This window comes from Prosopis cineraria, unplaced genomic scaffold (genome assembly GCF_029017545.1).
Source record: "Prosopis cineraria cultivar Desert tree isolate PC_DT_omini unplaced genomic scaffold, ASM2901754v1 PC479, whole genome shotgun sequence".
NCBI classification, from domain to species: Eukaryota; Viridiplantae; Streptophyta; class Magnoliopsida; order Fabales; family Fabaceae; genus Prosopis; species Prosopis cineraria.
The window spans coordinates 447-21,664 of record NW_026555804.1 but is presented as its reverse complement, the minus strand read 5'-3'; the positions used below and the strand labels follow the sequence as shown (position 1 = coordinate 21,664).

The following is a 21,218-nucleotide window of genomic DNA, read 5'->3' as shown; positions in this document are numbered from 1 at the left end:
TATCTCTAATAGAAGGATACCTATGAGTACTCAAAAAAGTTTTGATTCCCAATTAATTAATTAATTAATTAATTAATTAATTAAAGTGGTTAAATAAAAAACCAGCTACATGTTGAGCATCTAATAATGCTAAGGATACTTCGTAGAAAGCGCATAGTGTGATTCAATTGTTATTCTTGGTGTTTTTTCAGCCTACATAATGAAAAAACATTAAGGTTTGTAAATGCAGTAGGTTATGAGTGATGGTGAAATTTTATGAAAAGGATGATAAAATCCCTCCTCCAAGTTCCTTACAAATATAACTGGAGGAATATAATAAAATTTTAGATAATGTTATAGTTGTCTTGTTCTTTTGTGTGGCTACAAAACTTCAAAGTCTATGTCAATCCATATTCATAGAGAAAATGGCACAGTAATAAAAGTAGAGGAATAAAAATAATTTATATACATGCATTTATATACATACATACGTACATATATATATATATATATATTAAGCTAAGTCATTTCATTTTGAAATTTGAACATTAAGTTTGTGTAAGGAAAATGACATAATAATATATAGAACTATTGCTTTTCTCAACCCATTAATAAAGCCAACAAGAAAAAGAAGCCATCAAAAGTGACAATTTATCTTTTTAATCGGTGTTCACATTTTTCTTTGCTTAAACCTGCTCAAGTACTCATGTTAAAAAAAAAAATGACACTTAAGGGGATTTTTTTTTTGGGGCCGTGAAATAATATACTCTATGTTAAAAATTGAATAGTTAGTGTATATTATTTTTGTGGAGTTCAACTTTTTAAAAATATGATTTTATAAATGAAGGTAGGTGTTATGTACACAAATAATCATCACCATCATCATCATCATTAATAATAATAATAATAATAATAATAAATTTTCCAATTCCCATGCATGTGTTGATGTATTTAATAGTTAAAACTACAAACACTTTATTCTATTCTTATAATCTAACTAAGCTATCCTAAGATAAGTTATATTCATTTCTCGAAAAAAAAAGAAAGAAAGAAAGAAAAAGAGACAATGAATTTCTTGATGTTGGATCTTCACATCTTTCTACTTGTGTCTATAATTTTTGAAGTCAGGCAATGTCAGCATACTAAGAAAATTATTAATCAATTCATAAATTCCTTTCACATTTCTTGAATGATGATGAACAACTTATAAATCTATGTCATAAAGAGAATGGTACAACAGTTAATAATAGAGCCTTTGTTAAAATTAGAGCGTTCATATTATATTTTTAAGAATTCACATTTATGGTTGTATTTTATTATAAGATAAAAAATAAAAATGATTGCATATTTGAATTAATAAAAATAAATTAAAAAATATTATTTATGCATCTATACAACTGTTTTCTTACAATAAAAGTTTACAATAATAGGGCAAGTTAAGCCTATAAAACTCAGTGATAAGAAATTGCTTAATCATTTACAGCTCATCAATGTTAAGCCACTAATGGTGACAATCTATCTTTTTAGTTTATGTCCTCTTTTCCTTTGGTCAAACATGCTCAAGTACATCTAGGAAAAAATGACACCATAATTTGAATTTTGTTTTTGGCTGTGTAGTAGACTCTATGCTAGCAATTGATTAGTCGATGTATATTATTTTTGTCGAGTTCGAATATTTAAAATACTTATAAATGGAGAAGTAGGTGTTAAGTAAACAAATAACCATAATAATAATAATAATAATAATAATAATAATTTTCCAATTCCCAAGCATGCGTGCATGTGTTTAACCATGAAAATTGCAAACACTTTATTCTTTTTTTTTCTTTTTTTTTTTTTGTGGATAGTATAAGGAGTAGGCTCCTTTGATGGCAAAGATTATCTATCCTAAGGTATTGAGAGCAAAAGATAGGCCTTTCCCAACTAAGTTACTACATACATGAGGGTTGAGAATCAAACCCCCAATTATTTGCTTCATTTGCTTAAGTAATAGCATGATCTACCACTCATGCTAACTTTAGTTGGCTACAAAAACTTTATTCTATCATGATCATCTAAGACATCCTAAGATAAAATATAGTAATTTATGGAAAAAGAAAAGAAAAAGAGACAATGAATTTCTCGCACATCTTTCTACTCGTGTCATGATTTTCGTGTCAATCATACGTATTGAATGATGACGATGAACAGCATATAAACTCATAACGTTAAGAGAATGGTACAATAGTTAACAATAAATTCTTTGTTAAAATTGGAATGTTAATATTATATTTTTGAAAATTCACATTTATGATTGTATTTTATTACAAGAGAAGATATAAATATGATTATAAAAAATAAAACATAAATATGATTACACATAATAATTAATAAAAATAAATTAAAATGATTATTGATACATCTATAATACCGGCGGCATATTAAGCCTATAAAAATCATTAATGAGAATTTCTTAGTCATTCTACAACTCATTAATGTGACCAAAGGGAAAAATATCCGTGACGTGCGTTAATACAGTGACATTAATAGTCTTTAGTAGGATTTGAACTGTCTATATAATTTACATTAAAGAATTCACATGGTTGTATTTTATTAATGGAGTAAAATGTGTGTTTGTGTGTGCGTGTTATTTTACATGTAAATTAACCAAAACTAAATCAAAAGTTATTTCAAACTTACACATATGTTCACTTTTTTTTTTTGGCAAATTACTGACTTATTTGTTCACACCCATTGTAATTATATAAATTTAGTATGCTTGGCATTTTTTCTTGTGTAATTAAAAATGATAAGATTATTGGATCCATGGATTCTTGTGATCGCACTTACTTAGTCTCTCAACTTAATTCCTGGAAGGTTCACAACACTTTAGGTAGCATAAGACCCGCATTATTACTACAAGGCAACAATAAAGTTTTGAAATTAAAAAGTGCAAAAAATAAAAAGTTGAAAGAGACCCAGAAAAAGCAACAACGTACGCACGTGCATAATAAAGTTTTGATCCCGCATTAATTAATTAATTAAGTAGGTTAAATAATCAAAAAGAAACTACACGTTGAGCATCTAATAATGCTTAGGATGCTTCGTGGAAGGCATAGAGTTCAATTCAATTATTGTTCCACCAAGAAAAGAGAAATTCATCAAATTCATCCAAGCAACACATATCTACTCACTTAATAAGTGTCCCACTTGAGATGATTAACTATTGAATTATATTCAATAACTGTAAAAGATTTTGTCATATGATACTTAGAAATTATTGAATCTCAAATTTTTGAAGGGTATAACATATAGAATTGTTCTGAATTTTTAGAGGAAAATGTATAATGATAATTAATTTTAAATGTTGATAAATTTCAATAGTGGTTGAATAAATTTAAGACGCTCACCATATCCAAACCCGACTCAAAAAGCCAGTAAAAGCAATATAGGAAGAGTGAATATGGTGCGTGTATGTGTTTTGGATGAGAATTAGTATGGTGAAGGACGCATTGAGCATGTTGAGTTGTTAGACCGCTATTGATAATAAAAATCTTTATTATGGTAACATTTGTTTGGAAAATTTGACCTAATGGATTCAAGCAAATGAACCTGAGTCCATAATCTTATATCACTAATTAGTTCAGTTAAATTTAAATATGCAGTTATTTTGAGCTTATATCATGAAAAAACATTGAGGTTTTTAAGTGCAGTAAGTCGTGAGTGATTGTGAAATTTTATGAAAAGGATAATAAAATCCCTCCTCCAAATTCCTTGCAAATCTAACGAGAGGGATATAATAAAATTTTAGATGATACTATAATGGTTGTCTTATTTTTATGTGCGGATACATAATTTCAAAGTCTAAGTCAATTCATATGCGTAGAGAAAATGGCACAATAATAAAAGTGGAGGAATAAAAATAATTTATGTGCACTTATATATTTAAGTCATTGCATTTTGAAATTTTAACATTAATTTTTCACAAAGAAAACGACATAGCAATAGAAGTCTTGCTCTTTTCAACCCATTACTCAGGCCAACAAGAAAAAGGAGCCATTAATAGTGATAATCTAACTTTTCAGGCGGTGTCCGTTTGGTCAAGCCTCCTCAAATACTCATATCTTGAAAAAAATTGATACAATAATGGGGATTTTGTTTTTGGTCGTCTACTCAAATACTCATATCTTGGGAAAAAGATGACAACATAACGTAGATTCTATGTTAAAAATTGAATAGTCGGTAAACTATATTTTTTTCGAGTTGAAATATTAAAATATGATTTTGTAAATGGAGTAAAGTAAATGTTATTCAAAAAAACCATAATAATAATAATAATAATAATAATAAGAGTAAAATACTTGACCTTCCATCTATTTTACCTTAATTACATATACCTTCCTCCTATTTTGAAAACCCATACAAACTTCCCATAGAATCAATAACCACAAAACACAAAAGAGAAAAAAAAATAAAAAAATACAAGACACAATCCCCCTTCTACTTTTAATATTTAATTTCCATCTACTCAAACCATTAGTTGACCGTTAACTCACATTTTTTAGACCAAAATAGCCCTCTTTAAACATAAATGTCAAGTAATAATAATTTAAAATATCAAAAAATTAATGCATGTAATTTTTTAATTTTTATTCATATTTTATTTTTAGTTATTCCAAATTATTTATTTATTAATTTTTAAAAAAATAAATACATAAGTTGGCTGAGATAATATCTGAAACACACATATTCAAAAAATATTAATGAAATAGGTATTTAATATAATAAGAGATAAATTAGTTAATATAATTTATGTTTACTTTCCTGTAAATTTTTTCAATTTCAAACAATATTTTTAAATTATTTATTTAAATATTGTCATAATTAATTATTTAAAGTTTATTAAATTGAGAGAGAGTCTACAATTTGATTATAAGGGCAAGTTAGTAAATGTAAATTTTACAACATAATTTAAAAAAAATTATATATTTAACAGATATTCCTAACAATGAAAAAAATTGTGCTAAAGTATATGTTTTAAAAATAGGATGGAGGTCTCTGTAATTTTAGAAAAATAGAAGGACTGTCACTGTATTTTATGCTAATAATAATTATTATTATAATTAATGTTTTTAATTCCAATGCATGTGTGCATGTACTAAGAAATGAAAATTTTAGGGAAAATTTCAATAAGGTCTCAAATAAGAAAATTAATTATTTCTTAAATCCATTTACACGTTAATAAACTTTTATATTTACAAGTTAAACTTCTTCAGTATTTACAATTAAGCAGAAGAGACTTGTAAGGGTATATTTGGTTTTTGATTTCATTTTTTGTTTTTAAAAACAGTTTTGTGATAAAGGTTTCAAAATTGTTTTCCAAAATAAAACTAAATGAAAAAATGTTTAGTTATGTTAATTATAAACAGTTTAAGAATTAAAAAAATAGGCTGATAGTAATGATTGGAGGTAGTTAATAGTGATGGTTAAAGATAGAAATTGGTAAAGCTAACTATATTTTCTAATAATCAAATATAATGTGTTTTGAAAAAAAAACAGAGAACAACTTTAACATGTTCCTAATTTTTTCAAAAAATATAACAATTTAAATTTCAAAAAAATAATTTATTAGTTATTAATTATAAAAGAGGGGTAAACTTGAGAAGTTACATTTTGTTAACAGTTTTTATTATATATCTATAATTTTTTAATAGGTGCGAAGTTGGTTAAGCTTGTCTTATAGGGGGGAGCATACGTATTCGTAAACATGCACATGGGAAGGCTGTTTCTGGTGGCTTTCGTGTGTGTGTGTGTAAAACTAGAAATTGTCATGGCAGGCCATGCCACCGTTAAATTCTGGAAAAGTCCACCAACCTCTGTTTTTTTAAATACATAAACAGTGTCTGTTCCTGACAGGCAAAAAACTTACAAGGGGAAATCAGGCTTTGGAACTAAATAGAAAATATAATCACATTTTATGTTCCAATATCCCAAAATCTCTTACAACGCTTAGAGAAAAAGGATATGTAAAAGAATCTTATAAAAAGAATTTCCTATTTGATCTTGCAGTTAAATATAAAATGATATTATATAAAATTATTTTGATATCTATAAAATATATCAATTATAATCTCAAAATCAAAACTGTTTGTCCATTTGTATGAAAATAATCAAAGATTTAAAAAAATATTACATGCTTTTCTTGGGGATTCTAATAATCTATTTGTAATCCCCTATATATATATATATTTATATGAATAACAAAATATATATACATACATACATATATATATATATATATTGTTATTCATAGATTGAGAAGTTAAAATATCATTAAAAGAAATTTTATTTTAATAATTAAAGTAAATTTTCCTTGATAATTAAATCTTAGAATTTTAATTTCTCAGTAGTTTAATTAGGTAGTTGTTAGATAAAGATTCTCAAAATAATTTGAATTTAAATAAAACAAAACTTAAGCAATTTTCATCACATTTTGAAAAAAATATTAAAAAACTAATGAATAAATTAATTAAATAAGACTAGGGTTTAAGATTCAGTAATTCTAAAATAAATAAGGCTACATATCTACACAAAGATATTCTAAAAAAAAATTAATTAACAAAGAGCAAAACTCTGGGCCCTATATATAATTTTAGCTAGGGGTTAAGTAAGCAGTTTTGTTCAAAATTTAATGATACATCACCACTCCTCTCATCAGTATAAGTTGTTCAAATTTTCATTGTGTGATCTATATCTTTTACCAAGTAACTCTATTTTACTTTATTTCTTCGTCATTATTTCCTAAGATTTTTCTTCTTTAATAATCTCCTTAGAGCCATATGTAAAACAAAAGCTCTAGGACGCCAAATTCATAACTAGTAAATTTGTTCAGTATTAAGCAATACTTTGACACCAAAAGATTCCTATGGTCGATTTAGATGTTAGAAGTTTAATTAGATGTATATAAGCTTAATGAAACTTAGATTAAAATTTATAATCTTTTAAATAAATTGAAGACAATAGTCTTATTAACCTTTTGTATCACACACAAGGTGATATGGACGAGACATGAATTCATAGCAGCCATAGACGAATCTTAGTAACAAATTGGGATCTCTATTATTGATCTCAGTCTTTGAGTGTATGAATAGCAAGGTGATATTATTGATTTTCACCTTTTCAATGCTTTATAGCTTTAATTACTTTTTCTTTGTTTTCATTCTATTTCATTGGGGAAGCAATTCCAAATGGTTTTATCTTTCTGTGATGTGCCTAAATAATAGAAATTGATGTCAAATTTTTTTAAATTTAAAGCTTCTTTTAATTCCATCAAAAAATAGTTTTAATTCTAACTAAGAACTAATCTTTTTCTGAATTTCATAATTTTAAGATCTTTATCTATAATTAATATTCTTAAAAAGTCTTTACATGTCATTTTTCCGATGAAATTAAATATTCGGTTTGAATCCAATCTCATTGTATGTAAGGGATGACTAACAAATTAATGAAATAAAAAAAATAAGTACTAATTCCATTGTTTTTAAAATCAACAAAATATTTTAAATTGATATATATTTATAATTTTTTGATTCCTTTTATATAATTTTAAAATTTTTTGTTAATTTTTAATTAACTAATGGAAAAAGTTAATATTTCTTGATGATAGATACGATATTGCAATGTTTTAAAATATTAAAGTGGGATATTTCCCTGCAAAAGAAGATTACAATGCCATGTTTTTTACACAAATTTTATAGTTGAGGAGAAAAAATATTTTTAATCATTCTATTTTCTATGTCATTTTATTCAAAAAAAATGGTGTTTAATGAATGCATCTCAATGGTTTCTTGTATTTTCTCCACTCATTATTGTAGTCGAGGAGAGAAAATAAGTTATGGAAGGGGACAAGTCGTCTTTTTACTCTAGTTCATGTTTTTCATTAATCAAGTGTAAACTCAAATATTTATGCTGAAAAGAGAAAATTAACTAGTCACTTTTTCTAAACAACTTGTTAATTATTAATGGGGTCGAACAGAAAAAGAATCTCATCATTTTATTCTTGCTTATTTATTCCCAAGCCAAGTCATCTTTGAAATCCATGACCTAAAGAAAATGGCGCTATTGTCAATAATAGAGTCTTCACAAAAATTAAAACATTCACTTACTCACTTTGATCCTATTTATAAGGTATTCAAAACATTATTCATGTGTTTCAAGAGAAGTTATTATTATGTTGCTATATTTGCTAAAAATATATCAATATTTCAATTATGCTCCAATTAATTAAAGCAAGATAATAAGTCATATTATTATTTGTGCAAATGCTTTCTCATGTAAAGGGTGAAACTGGATCAAAAATTAATGGAATGGAATAGGGTGGAGCAGGATAGAGTGAATGGAATGGAATTTTCATTGTTTGGGAATTTTATTAGAGTGATAAATGATTTTATTTAATCATTATTTAAAAATTATTATAAAATCAATAGATTCAAATTAGTTATAATTATGTTTTTCCAATTTCATGGTGAGAGAAAGTGAAAGAGTAAAAGGAGGTGAGAAGGATAAAAGTAATTTAGTAATAATATTATTTATTTAGGTTATTTCAGTCTCAATTCCCCAACATAGGGGTTGGAAAAATTAGGCTTGGGATGGCTTGAAAGGTCATCAGATGCGATACCACTCTTTAAAAAAAAAAAAAATTCTTCTAAATAATGGTATAAAAATTCTAGCCATCCCTCTTCATTTCATTCTGTCCAAAGAAAAAAATCCCATACACTATACCTTAGGTAGGGAAAAATAATAGAATAAAAAAATTTAAAAACAATAAATTAAAGACTTTGTATGAGAGACTAGTTTGATAAAAATTAAACTGATTTGAGGGTTAATTTGTTCTTATTTAACTACAAGTACATGTTAAATAATTAGCATACTTTGCATATTAAATTAATTTGAGACTCAATTTGTTTTATAAATCTTAAAAAATTAATATGATAATTTAAGAAAATATAACGGATCAAATTCATAAAAATTAAACTTGAGAGGTGAAATCGACATCTGAATCAAACTTTTAGGACAAAAGTTTGGTTGTCCCAGAATATTCTTTATCTAATTTAGAGAAATGTTCTACTGGGGAGTTGGATAGAATGAAGCAAGTAAATTTCATTATTTCTAACATCAGCGAGATACTATGTTTGAATCCATTATTATCACATAAGCAACTGCTAACAAATTAATAAACTAAATTTCGTAGATTGATACTTGCATTCACTCTTCAAACATAATTTTTAAATAAATAATTAAAATTCACATTCCTCATACATCCAGATAAACACTATTTTTTTTAATTTTGTTGACAAATACAAACAAATTTTTAAGATAGCACAAATATATAGCCAGATTTATTCTCAAAAGTATTCTTTTCAGCTATTTGAATCTTCAAATATTGATTATTGACCCAATTAATTGGAATCATTTATTCACTAAAATCTATTTTATTTACTAATTATCTAAATAATAAAAAATTTATTATTGTATTATTGAATAAACCCTTTAATTTTATTAACATTTTTCTCTAGTTAGGTCTTTTTTTAAAAAAAGTAAATTAAAGTTTTGGTCCCCACAATACAATTAAATGCTTTAAGGTCTATTGACAATTGATCATAGCAAGATGATAGCTAAAGTTATTTTTTAGTAATTGTTAATAAACCTTATATTATCTGATTATGATGTAATGAGATTTGGGCTTAATTATCCTTTTTCTTGTGTTAGAATGTAGGCCTTTCTTTGTGCTTTGGTTTTACTATATAGAAAATGTAGTCATGATGAAGTTAAGTTGCTTTATATTTGCATATGGTACAATTTAATGATGTCCTGCAAAAAAGTAACTCTTTCCTTTTTCTAAGATGCATTTGAATTCATTTTTTTACATTTTATTAATGATTATATCCAAACAAAATTTTTATTAGTTTATGAATGATTGCCTTAATTTCCGCTACAGTAAAGTTCTAACAATCATTAACAAAAATATCCAGACATAATTCTAACAAAAACCAATTTCAACTAAATATTAATTTTCAAAAAAGTCATATGAGTCATCACTCTTACTAAAATAAATAAATATAATAATAATAATACTTTATAACTGTTGTCCAATATAAACACCAAGCAAGTGTAGCATCATTTTAGAATTTGATTCCTAGAGGTGTGTATGGTGAGCATCTTTCGGGAGATGACAACTTAAATGCCATTCAAATTTTTTGAAGGATTAGTCTCATGATTGATGATCGTGGAGATACATTGAGAAACTAAAAAAATAATAATAATATACAAAAGAAATTTACTGATATTTTTCAGTAATTAACTTTTTATAATATTCTGAGATAATAATTAAAAATTAGTTGAGCAGATTAATGACCAATAAAATAATAAATAAAAAATTTCTTAGGTTATATATAATGTTTAATCAATTAGCAAACAATAATGGAAATTAAAATGCTCTTTGATTTCTTCAGAGGTCAAATAATTTATATATAAAAGTAATTTGATCAAGATATAATTGAAAGCCAACATGTTTTTCGCCACAATTTTATGTTATACCCACAAACCATCAAGCCCCTTTCCCATCATCTATCTTGGTCATTCTTCAATTCTTCCGAGAAAGGGGGGGAGGGAGAATTTGACAGCATTTTCTTGTATGATTAAAAAATGATATGATAATGTTTGATCCATGGATCCTACTAATCACACTTGTTTAAAGTCTCAACTTAATTCCTTGAAGGTTCCTAACAGTTTAGGTTGCATATGACGCGTATTACTATTATAAAAGGCAGTAGTGCCAACAAGGTCCATTTGACAAGGATTTGGCTTATAAATTTAAGGGATCAAATTCCATTGCCGAAGTGAGGATCTTGTTGGTAAGTAATTTGCATGTACCTTTGTAAGCGCCTTTTGAGCCTAAAGGTATACCTGGCCCTAATGAGCCCTGAGTCTCAACTCATCTAAACTTTCATTCATAAAAAAATAATACAAGGCGAGAATAAAGTTTTGAAATAAAAAAATACAAAAAAGAAAAAGTTGAAAAGAGACCGAGGAAAAACAACAACGTGCCCCCACAGATTAAGAAAGTTTTGATCCCAAATTAATTAATTAAAGATGTTAAATCAAGAAGCAACTAATAATGCATAGGAGTTAGGATGCTTCGCGGAAGGCTCATAATGCAATTCAATTATTGTTCTCGTTTTTTTCCCCCCAAGAAAAGAAAAATTCATCAACCCACCAAATTAAGTTACAGTATATGAACAATGAACCAAAAAAAAAAAGTTTAGGGATTAGGGTTTTGAAAACCAAATCCAAACAGGCACAAACCCTTTAACAAATTCTTAAGTGCTCCAATAATGCTAGCTAAGTAACAAGATTCAGAAGGACATTAATTTGTATCCCGCCTTCTCTACTCTTTAAAAAGCAATATTAAAAATTAATTGACTAGATCATATGTTTGAAAATTCTATGGGTTAAAGGACATTTGTGTGCTTTAAACTATTTCTAATGACTTTTTTGTCATCTAATGACTAAAGTTAACATTTGTTGTTAGTAGGGTAACATTACTTTATTTTCAAAGTACTTACGTGAGAATTTTATTAGTGAGCGATCTAATGTAAGCGCTCTTAGATAAACCCCTGTAACCCAATTCTGAATTAGTTTTGAATAAACAAAAGATAATGTCATAATGGTCATCCTTTTTTTTTTTTCCTATGCGGACACATAATGTCAAGGTCTAAGTCAATCCATATGCATCGAGAAAATGATACGTTAATAGAAGTAGTGGAATAAAAATAATTTTTATATATTTAAGTCTTTTTATTTTGAAAATTAAGGTTGCGCAAACAACATGGCAAAATCATAGAAGTCTGGGCTTTTTTAGTCGGTGTCCGCATTTTTTCTTGAGTCAAACCTTCTTAAGTACTCATATCTTGGGGAAAGTGACACAATAATGAGGTTTTGTTTTTGGTCCTACAGTAGATCCTATGTTGGAAATTGAGTAGTCTGTGTATATGATTTTTGTTGAGTAAAAATATTTAAAATGTGATTTTATAAATGGAGTAAAGTAAGTTATGTAAAAAATAACCATCATTAAAATAATAATAATAATAATTATGATAATAATAATAAATTTTCCAATTCCCATGCATATGTGAATGTATTTAAGAGTGCAAACACTTGGTTCTATTCTTATCGTCTCAGCTATCCTAAGATAAAATATATATTTTTATCTACGCGTGTGTAGAGAAAATGGCACAATAATAGAATCAGATGAATAAAAATGATATATATATATATATATATTAAAGTCATTTCACTTTGAAATTTAAACATTAAGTTCGCGTAAAGAAAACGACATATAATAATAGAAATCTTTCTATTCTCAACCCATTATTGAAGCCAACATGGAAAAGAAATCATTAATGGTGACAAACTATTTTTTAGTCGGTATCCACATTTTTCTTTGGTCAAGCCTGCTCTAGTACCATATCTTGGAAAAAAATGACACAATAATATACTTTAATAAATTTCGCGCATGTTTGTATTTGTGCGTATTGTATGGAAAAAAAAATAAATCTTTAATAAACTCTATACTTTTAGCGAGATTTAAATGAGATCCTTGTTTATAGTTCAAACTATTAGAATGACAACCTAAAGTTTGTACTGTCATATCATTAATGCCTACCCAATCACTATATAAAAAACTATGAAAATAACTAAATTAGTTTGTTTTCGTTAGTGATATTCAGATTAACATATAGTTTTTGACATTAATAATTTATTTTTCTGTGACAAAAAAAATTGAGACCCAAAATTTAGATCTTGTTTGATTTTGTTCCCTTTTTTGTTTTTAAAAACTATCTTGTAAATTAAATTTTAAAAATTATTTTTGAAACCAAAAACTATGTAAATTAGAAAATAATTTGAATTAAAAAATCGGAAGATAATGGTGGTCACCAATGGGTAATGATAGTAGTTAACTATAGCTGATAGCAGCATTCAGTAATCAATTGTGCTGTAAACATAAAATTGAAAACAAAAATAATTCTAAGATCTTTCATTAAATAAAAAAACAAAAGATGAGAACAGTTTTGCAAACATTTAAATCTAAAACACTTATCCAAACAAATTGTTTTTATATTTTTATTTTAAAAGCGGTTTTTAAAGATAGAAATCAAACAAGCCATAATTTGTTTTTTTATAAATTTATTTTAAGTAGGGAGAGAGCAAATCGAAGTGCTCAAGAGTTAAGTCCAAAAGAAAAAGTAGTTGACGCAATCCAAATGGTTCATATATTTTTTTCTTCTTAAATTTTCCAATTATTTAAACAATTTCTTCTTCTTATATATCTATATATATTATATAAGATATTAAAATAACATTTTCCTTCGATTAATATCTCCCTATCAAATTCATTTTTTATTTCCAATAACAAATTGAAGAATATGCCAATAATGTCTCTTCATTTTCTAACTTCTTTGCAGGCCCCACCACCTTAGATTAATTATAACTAGTGGCCACTGATTGATACAAAAGTAGACAAGGGATATTACTTGAGCCGATAAATTTCTACCATTAACATCATAATCAACAGTTTTAGTTTAAATGCATATAACTAATCATCCGTCCTATTTAAAAGTTGTGCTTATGAATTCCTAAGCGTGTATATATATAGTACAACCTTCTCCTCCAACTACTTCATCAATCTAAGAAGCCCTCAACCTATCCAACATGGCAAATCTTTCATTTCATTTCACTATCCCCTTTCTCTTGTTTTCCCTACTTTGTTTTCATTTCACTTTATGCTTCACCAATTTAACTACATATGATGAATTGGCACTACTTGCCTTGAAGTTTTCTGTTAAGGACCCTTACAATTACTTGGTTAATTGGTCCAACTCTTCTTCCATTTGCAATTGGGTTGGGGTTATGTGTGATGCTCACCATGAGAAAGTAATAGCTTTGAATCTTGGTGAGATGGGTCTCAAGGGAACTTTGCCCTCAAAAATTGGGAATTTGTCTTTCTTGGTTGAACTTGACCTTCATAGTAACAACCTTTATGGTGAGTTGCCAAAAGAGTTGATCCAATTACACAAGCTACAAATTCTCAACTTGAGCTACAATGAATTCAAGGGAGAAATTCCAACTTGGATTGGAAGCTTATTCATGCTTCAACACTTCCATCTCTGTAACAATAGTTTTGGAGGTGTTATTCCTAAGAGCATATCCAATTTGTCAAAGTTAGAGACTTTGAACTGGAATGATAACTTTATTGAAGGATTCATTCCATTTGAGATTGGAAAACTTCAATGTTTGAAGATTTTACGGATTGCGGTAAACAAGCTTTCAGGAAGAATACCTCCAACCATTTCCAACTTATTCTCACATGAGTTGTTGTCTTTGTCTTGCAGCTTTTTAACAGGTATGTCTTGCGTAATGTGTTATTAGCATTTCTTCTATTTTACAATGATTATAAATTTTTTTTTTCTATTTGGAAATCCTTTTGCTTAATTTTAATGTGGATTTATGTGAGCCTTATTATCAAGCTCAGTTGATCTTCTTTAATTTGTTGTAAAATGTTCACTTATATTTGTTAGAATAAATTCATCAACAAACTTTTGTTAATTATCATTTTACATAACCCTCCTAGCTTTACGAGTATTCAAATTATCAAAGTTGGCACATTTTTTGCATTTCATGGAATCAGCTTTGGATCAGTATGTACTTCCTACATATTAAAATTAACTTCACCTAAGCAAAATAATACGTTTGATAATTATTTTACCATTAACTTTTTATGATATATTGGTGATAATAAAATATTCTTATTTCAGAAAGAGAAATTGATCAAATGTTCTTTGAAATCCTCTTTTGGTTAGTTAGATAATTTTATATTTTTTAAGTTATATACTTTTCAGAATTCTTTTTGCAGTTACGTTATAAATTATTACTTTCATAATACGACCTACTTTTTATAACATTACAAATTTGTGTCACAAATTAGCATGTGCTTGTTATAGGACATGTCTTAAGCATTCTTTTGTTTGTTTCCAAATCCCATTTTATGAAGAAAATCATAAGAAATTACTATCGAGAATGATGTATCTGATTGTGAAAAAGTTATTAAAAATTTTAGATCATCATGGTGGAGGAAAAATCTTCAAATGATTTCTGTGACTTTTTCCCTGTGCTATAAGCTGCATCGGTATTTATAATTGTGTACTCAATTGGTATGATTATAAATTTGTGCATTCGTGTAAAAAAAAAAAAAAGATCTGAAACAACTCAAATTGTCAATTCGACCGTCAATATCTCATTATTTTAATGTTATAAAAATCACTGATTTTCTCTTGTTTTTTTTATTAATAGAATGTCTATTTTTTTAGAACTAATTTGAGCTTCCATAGTCTGATTTCTTCTGTACAGCATGTACCCATAATATATTTTAAGGTTCCTATGCTCTTAAAAATTATTATATTGGGCACCAGTTGTTTAAATATATGCATATAACTAACTATTCAATTCTATCTAATTTCTGACCAAGCGCTTTTCTTTTTATTTTTTATTTTATTTTTATGTCATGTGGAAGGTGCCGCTTGAGTTATGTTGGGTGTGTCCCTTAGGCGCACTGTTCTTTCTTTTATTTATTTATTTACTAGGCATGATTTTTTTTAGTATGGGAAGGAAGTTATATTTTTTTCATAACATTAAATCATAAAATAACATTAATTTTTTCATTTGTTTCTATGCTCTTCTAACATTTCAATAAATAATTATAGTTTAGACATTGAATAACACGCATTTGATACTTTACTAATAAAATAAGACATTAACTATTATAAGTTCCTCTGTACATGTAATTAGTTTAGTCAGATTCAAATAAATTTACACAAAAGGCCTAAAGATACTGGTCCACAACAAAAATAATAAGGCATCGTCAGGAACAGCTAATGTTGTATTCCAAGAGATATTTGAGAATATTGAAATAGATTATGGTTATTTTTTGTTTCATACCTTATACAAAATTAATTATGATTATCCCATTCTCATTCATCATTTATTCAATTGGTTGCAAATAAATGCAATCCAACTAAATACTGCACTTAGTGAAAAAATAATAATAACACATGAACGTTATTAATTTCGAATGCATAGTATGTAACAATAACAATGCTCTATAGTATAGTTTATCATACAAGAAAGTAACTTTGAAGACATGCATAAACTAATGATGTACGAGCAGGACACAAGTTCAAATAATGAACTAATATTGTCTCACTATTTCTCTCAATTTGGGTGCTGAAAGTGTTTTGACTAATTTTATTCGTCTCAATAATTAATCTACTATAGCCTCATTTAATCATAGTATATATGATGAAAAATATCTTCCTTTCTTAATATATTTGGCCCTATTATATTGCAAAGACTTCGGACAAAACTCTTCGCATATGAGGATTCGATTGGTCACACTAAACACAGTTCAAACTAATGGATACATATCGAGATACATCAATTTCCTATTTCCTTCTTTTTCCTATTGGGTTCAAGAGTTTTGTCTTCTTTATTGCTTATTTTTATTTGATTATGATATTTTTACTATACATGGACTCTAACAAAAAAAAAATCAGTCTATTTTAGCAGACACTGCAGGTTTAATTTATTGCAAAAGACAATAGTCAAATTTGGAACTAATAAAAGTATCATAGTTCTATCAAAAAATGTTTTCTACCATTTAAGATCAACTATTTTTTGAATTTTCAAAGTTGGTCTCTTTATGCTCATACTTTACGGTCTAATAGCATATCTTACAATTTTTTCAATGACCACATCCTAGTAGATATTCTCAATATAATTAGTAATTTGGCAAATCTGAACATAATATTAAGTGATAATCAGCTTTGCAATTGCACACCAAAAGCGATTGAAAATTTGATTATGCCTCAAGGGTTCGAACTTCAAGGCAATGACTAATTATTAATTTTGTTGATAACACTAAACATTATTATTTGATTGTATGATATAATTAGGATAATTAAATCTATTTATTTACGATAGATAAATTAATCAAATTTATTTCTGTGTTGTATTTCTTTGAGCTTTGTTATACCTTATTATGTCACGAGCTGCTATATAAATGATAAATATTTCATAACATGACATTAAAAAGCTTATTCTAAATATGCATGTGAGAGAGAGAGAGAGAGAGAGTTTATTTTTATATAAAGTAAGAAAATTTATTTCATTTTGAAAGCTTCTTATTTTTTAGGAATTATAAAAGTTGTTATTAGTTAATTTTTTATTATTTACCTTTTTCTCAAAACTTAATTGTTTTTACAAATACCTCGAAGCAATTTTAATGAAAAAATTAATTAGTTGACCCATATAGTTCCATCCAGTTTGTGACTTATTTTTTTATAATTTAAATCGTCTTGACTCAGTTCTTATACTTTCTTTTGTCTTCTCCATTCATCCCTTTCAAAAAGTAACTAAGTCCTCGGTAACTCATCCTATGTGGCACCTATGGTTTGTATTCTTTATACAAAAGACTTAATCCGATCAATAGCAAGAGTGCTGTGTGACTGATGATTTTTCTCCCTTCTTTCTTTCCTTGGGCCAACAATTTGTTGTGCTAAAGGTAAATCCCCCTACTCTCACCGAAGGAAGAGGTAGTTAACAGTGTTGCATTGCTTAGTTGACAGTCTTATTATTAGTGCCACATTAGATAAAATAAAATGAGAATGATATTCTATTAAAAAATGTAAACTAAATAAATATTGCTAGCCAAAGACAAAATACGAAAGGCAAATTAGACACCGGAACCTATTTGTTTCCTATAATTATTTTGGTCATTTTCTGTAATTATCTACGTCTTTTTTTTGATAATTTTTAGGTCATTTTGTATAATATTTTTAGTCAATTAATGATTAAATTAACAAATATTTAATGGCGTAATGACATTGCTTCACTTTTAAAGTATGGAGGCAACGTTGAGCCCCTTTGATTTGAGGGTGTCCAATGAGTACCTAAATAATTGAGGGTAAATTAACACTTTAACTCTTCAAAAAACACAGCACATTGATTAGCACTAAAAACTTGTCAACAACAACTTCTCTCTGTCTCTCTCTTTGCTTCCTTTGTTTGGGATGTTAGATTTTTTTTTTTTTTTCAATGAAGGGATGCCAGTTTAAATAATGAACAATATATAATATATGGCTTTACATATAATTAATTTTGTGCACATACAATATATATTTTCAAATAGCATATTATTGTACATTTTTTTTATTAAACTACATCACTCCTCTTGATGTCTAGGCCAAAGTCATCCAGTCAAAATTGAAAACTAGCTCTTAGTTTTTATTAAACCGATAAAACTCCATACCCCAGGCACAAATAAAGTCACCAAAAGTAGTCAAAGACTAGTAAATCAGTAAACAACCTGTAAAATTAGTAAAAACCTGACCAGTTCCCATAAAGAAACAGATAAAAATAAAAAATGCATGTTAACTTCTTCTTTTTTTAAAAAAAAAAAAAAGAGGCGCAACTGTAAATTTTTGAAACTTGGGGGCAAAGAGCTGCGGTTTTCTTAAAACCTTCTCAACCCCACATGTGAACCCAGCGTCTCGATTGACTCACCACCTAATATTTTCAGACGATCAATGCAGGACTTTCACCAATCACTTTTTCTATTATTATCCCGGTCCAGAGGCATCAGAGATTCACTTCTTTTTTTTTTTCTCTCTCTCTCTCTCTTCGATCTTCACTAATTTTTTGGCTACACTCATAGTATCTATTGAGTCAAGGTAATATCAAGCTTTTATTTATATTTTTCCTCGGGTTTAATCTTTTAAGTTTAGTTTTTATATAATTTGTAAAACTACTTCATGCATTGTCATTTTTTATATATATAACAAGTATGGACTCATAAATATTATACATATTTGTACTAACTGTGGTATATTATAAGATTATGTACTAAACTAAAAAGAGGGCAACTTATTACTCATTATTTTCTTTTTAATTTATTTATTTTTATCCTTTTATAAATTCACAGTTTTTCATTTTAATAGCAACCAGTCTAACCATGATTCAATCAATAAACAGTGAATGTGCCTCAATCAATTTAATGACTGGTCTAGTTTTTAAAACTTTGCTCTCTTATAACATGGTATAATGAAATATATACAACAACAATAATAATAACCTACAAGTCTTATATCACTAGGAGGGGTTACCATTATACAACTTAACAATATTATTTTTAAAAGAAAAATTAATAAAATATCCTTCAAATATTTTAACAGTTATAGTCTTTTAGATGTCATAATTTTACTGAACAATTATTTAATTAAGGACATTGAATATAGTTAAAAAATTCACGGTAAGTGAAAATTTTAAATGAAAGTTTATCTTTTTCTTTATGTCTTCAACATTTATTTATCTAGATATATATACACTATATATTGTGTAAAAGGTCAACGCAATGTGTTTGTCTTGTAATTCGGGTTATGATTTGTTAAGATATTTAATGGTATTGAACAGTGTGGTTTCGTTGTTTTGATGTCTAATATTTAATTTTTTTTTCCCAGTGCACGTTATGGGATGGATTTATATGTAGTTATTGTAAATTCGATTAGGCATATGTCTAAAATTAAAGACAAAGGTTCCATTTTGATTTTATGTATTCCTTAATAATCTCATAAAGTTATATTGTATCATTTTAATACATTGTCTGAAACTTTAAAATTGCAAAATCATCTCATATAATTGGATTTAATTTGTTTTTATTACATAACAAGATGCAGTGGAAACTTGATTTTGCTTAATTAAAAACAATTAGATCTTGGTCACATTAACTATTTCAGGAAAAATAGTTCCAGCTATTTCTAGCTTATTCTCACTTGAATTGATATCATACAACTCCTTAATAGGTGTGTCTTTAATAATATCAAATAAATTCATATATTTGCTCTAAATCATTTCAAAAATTTTAATACGTGTTTAGAATGTCTTAGAATAAGCTATTTACAATATCATATTCAACGTTGATTTTGTTGGAGAGGGGAATGAGATATATATATATATATATATATTACGTTGAGTAGGGTGCAATAAATGAATCTACAAATTATATATAATTTTAATTTGTTGTGATATTGGTAACTCCGTCATTATGCTTTCAATACAACATAGTGCATTATCATCATTTAGCATTCTCTACACTGCCAGGAACAAAATATTTTGCATGCTTTTTGTTAGTTTTTGTCATTTTCATTTGGGTTCTTGGAGCCATAATGCAAGAGATATTTTTTTAATGGTTTTTAAATTTATATGATTTTTTATACAACATATGTTGTCCATGATCATCTCCATAAAGTTATATTGTATTTCTATGATTTTATATAATATATATACAAGCACTCATATTACTGTTTTTTATTTGTTATTGCAATAATGCAGGAGATATTCCGAATGAGATTGCCAATCTTACAAATCTTAAAATTATGTACTTGGGTCGAAATCAACTCATTGGCTACATACCTAGAAGCATTGGAAGTTCGGTTTCGCTTCAGGAATTACAGCTTGGTTCCAATAATTTACAAGGTATAATTTTTATGCAAATTATAAGTCACTATAGATTTTTTCTTTTTTCTTACTTCTTGTCTCTTGCAACTTGAAATTATGAACTTAGATGCTAATAGGTTTCGTCGAAATGCTATTAATTGTATATCCCAAAATGTATAAGTTAAGAATAAACTTTCTTTTTCTGACAAAACAAAAATTGGATTATATTTTTATACATAATTTGTAATATTTTATAATATCATTGAGAACTCAACCTGTTACAAAGATTTTAAATATAACAGGGGATAATTTCAGTTAGGTCCCTTGTAAGGAAACTTTCATTAAATTTCAAAGGACTTTTTTTTTTCCCAACTGCTGATATATTCCTAAGGCAAATAAACTGGCACAGTACAACTGAAATCGCAAACAGCAACAGAGCAAAAACAGAATCAGCAACAACATAAGAGAGATCAGCCAAATAATTTTAACTAGTAGATTAGACAAAAGAAGTGATGGTGAAGACACCCATCCTATTGAGAACCAGCAACAATATGCTTGATTTTTAATTTCAAAGGACTTTAATGAAATTAAAAATCAAGCATATTTACTAAATCCAATTTTAATAAAGCCTATGTCTTTTTTTTTTTTTAATTTCC

At 27.1% G+C, this 21,218-nt stretch overlaps 1 protein-coding gene across 1 annotated transcript; it reads left to right on the top strand.

Annotated features, from left to right (window-relative positions):
- Positions 1-13,728: 13,728 nt before the first annotated feature.
- Positions 13,729-20,601, top strand: LOC129297240 (leucine-rich repeat receptor-like serine/threonine-protein kinase RGI4; the record flags this gene model as incomplete). Its single annotated transcript, XM_054935603.1, has 2 exons — positions 13,729-14,419; positions 20,458-20,601. Coding segments are annotated over exons 1-2 (835 nt in total), but the record flags the coding sequence as incomplete, so codon positions are not given.
- Between the last annotated feature and the right edge of the window lie 617 nt (positions 20,602-21,218).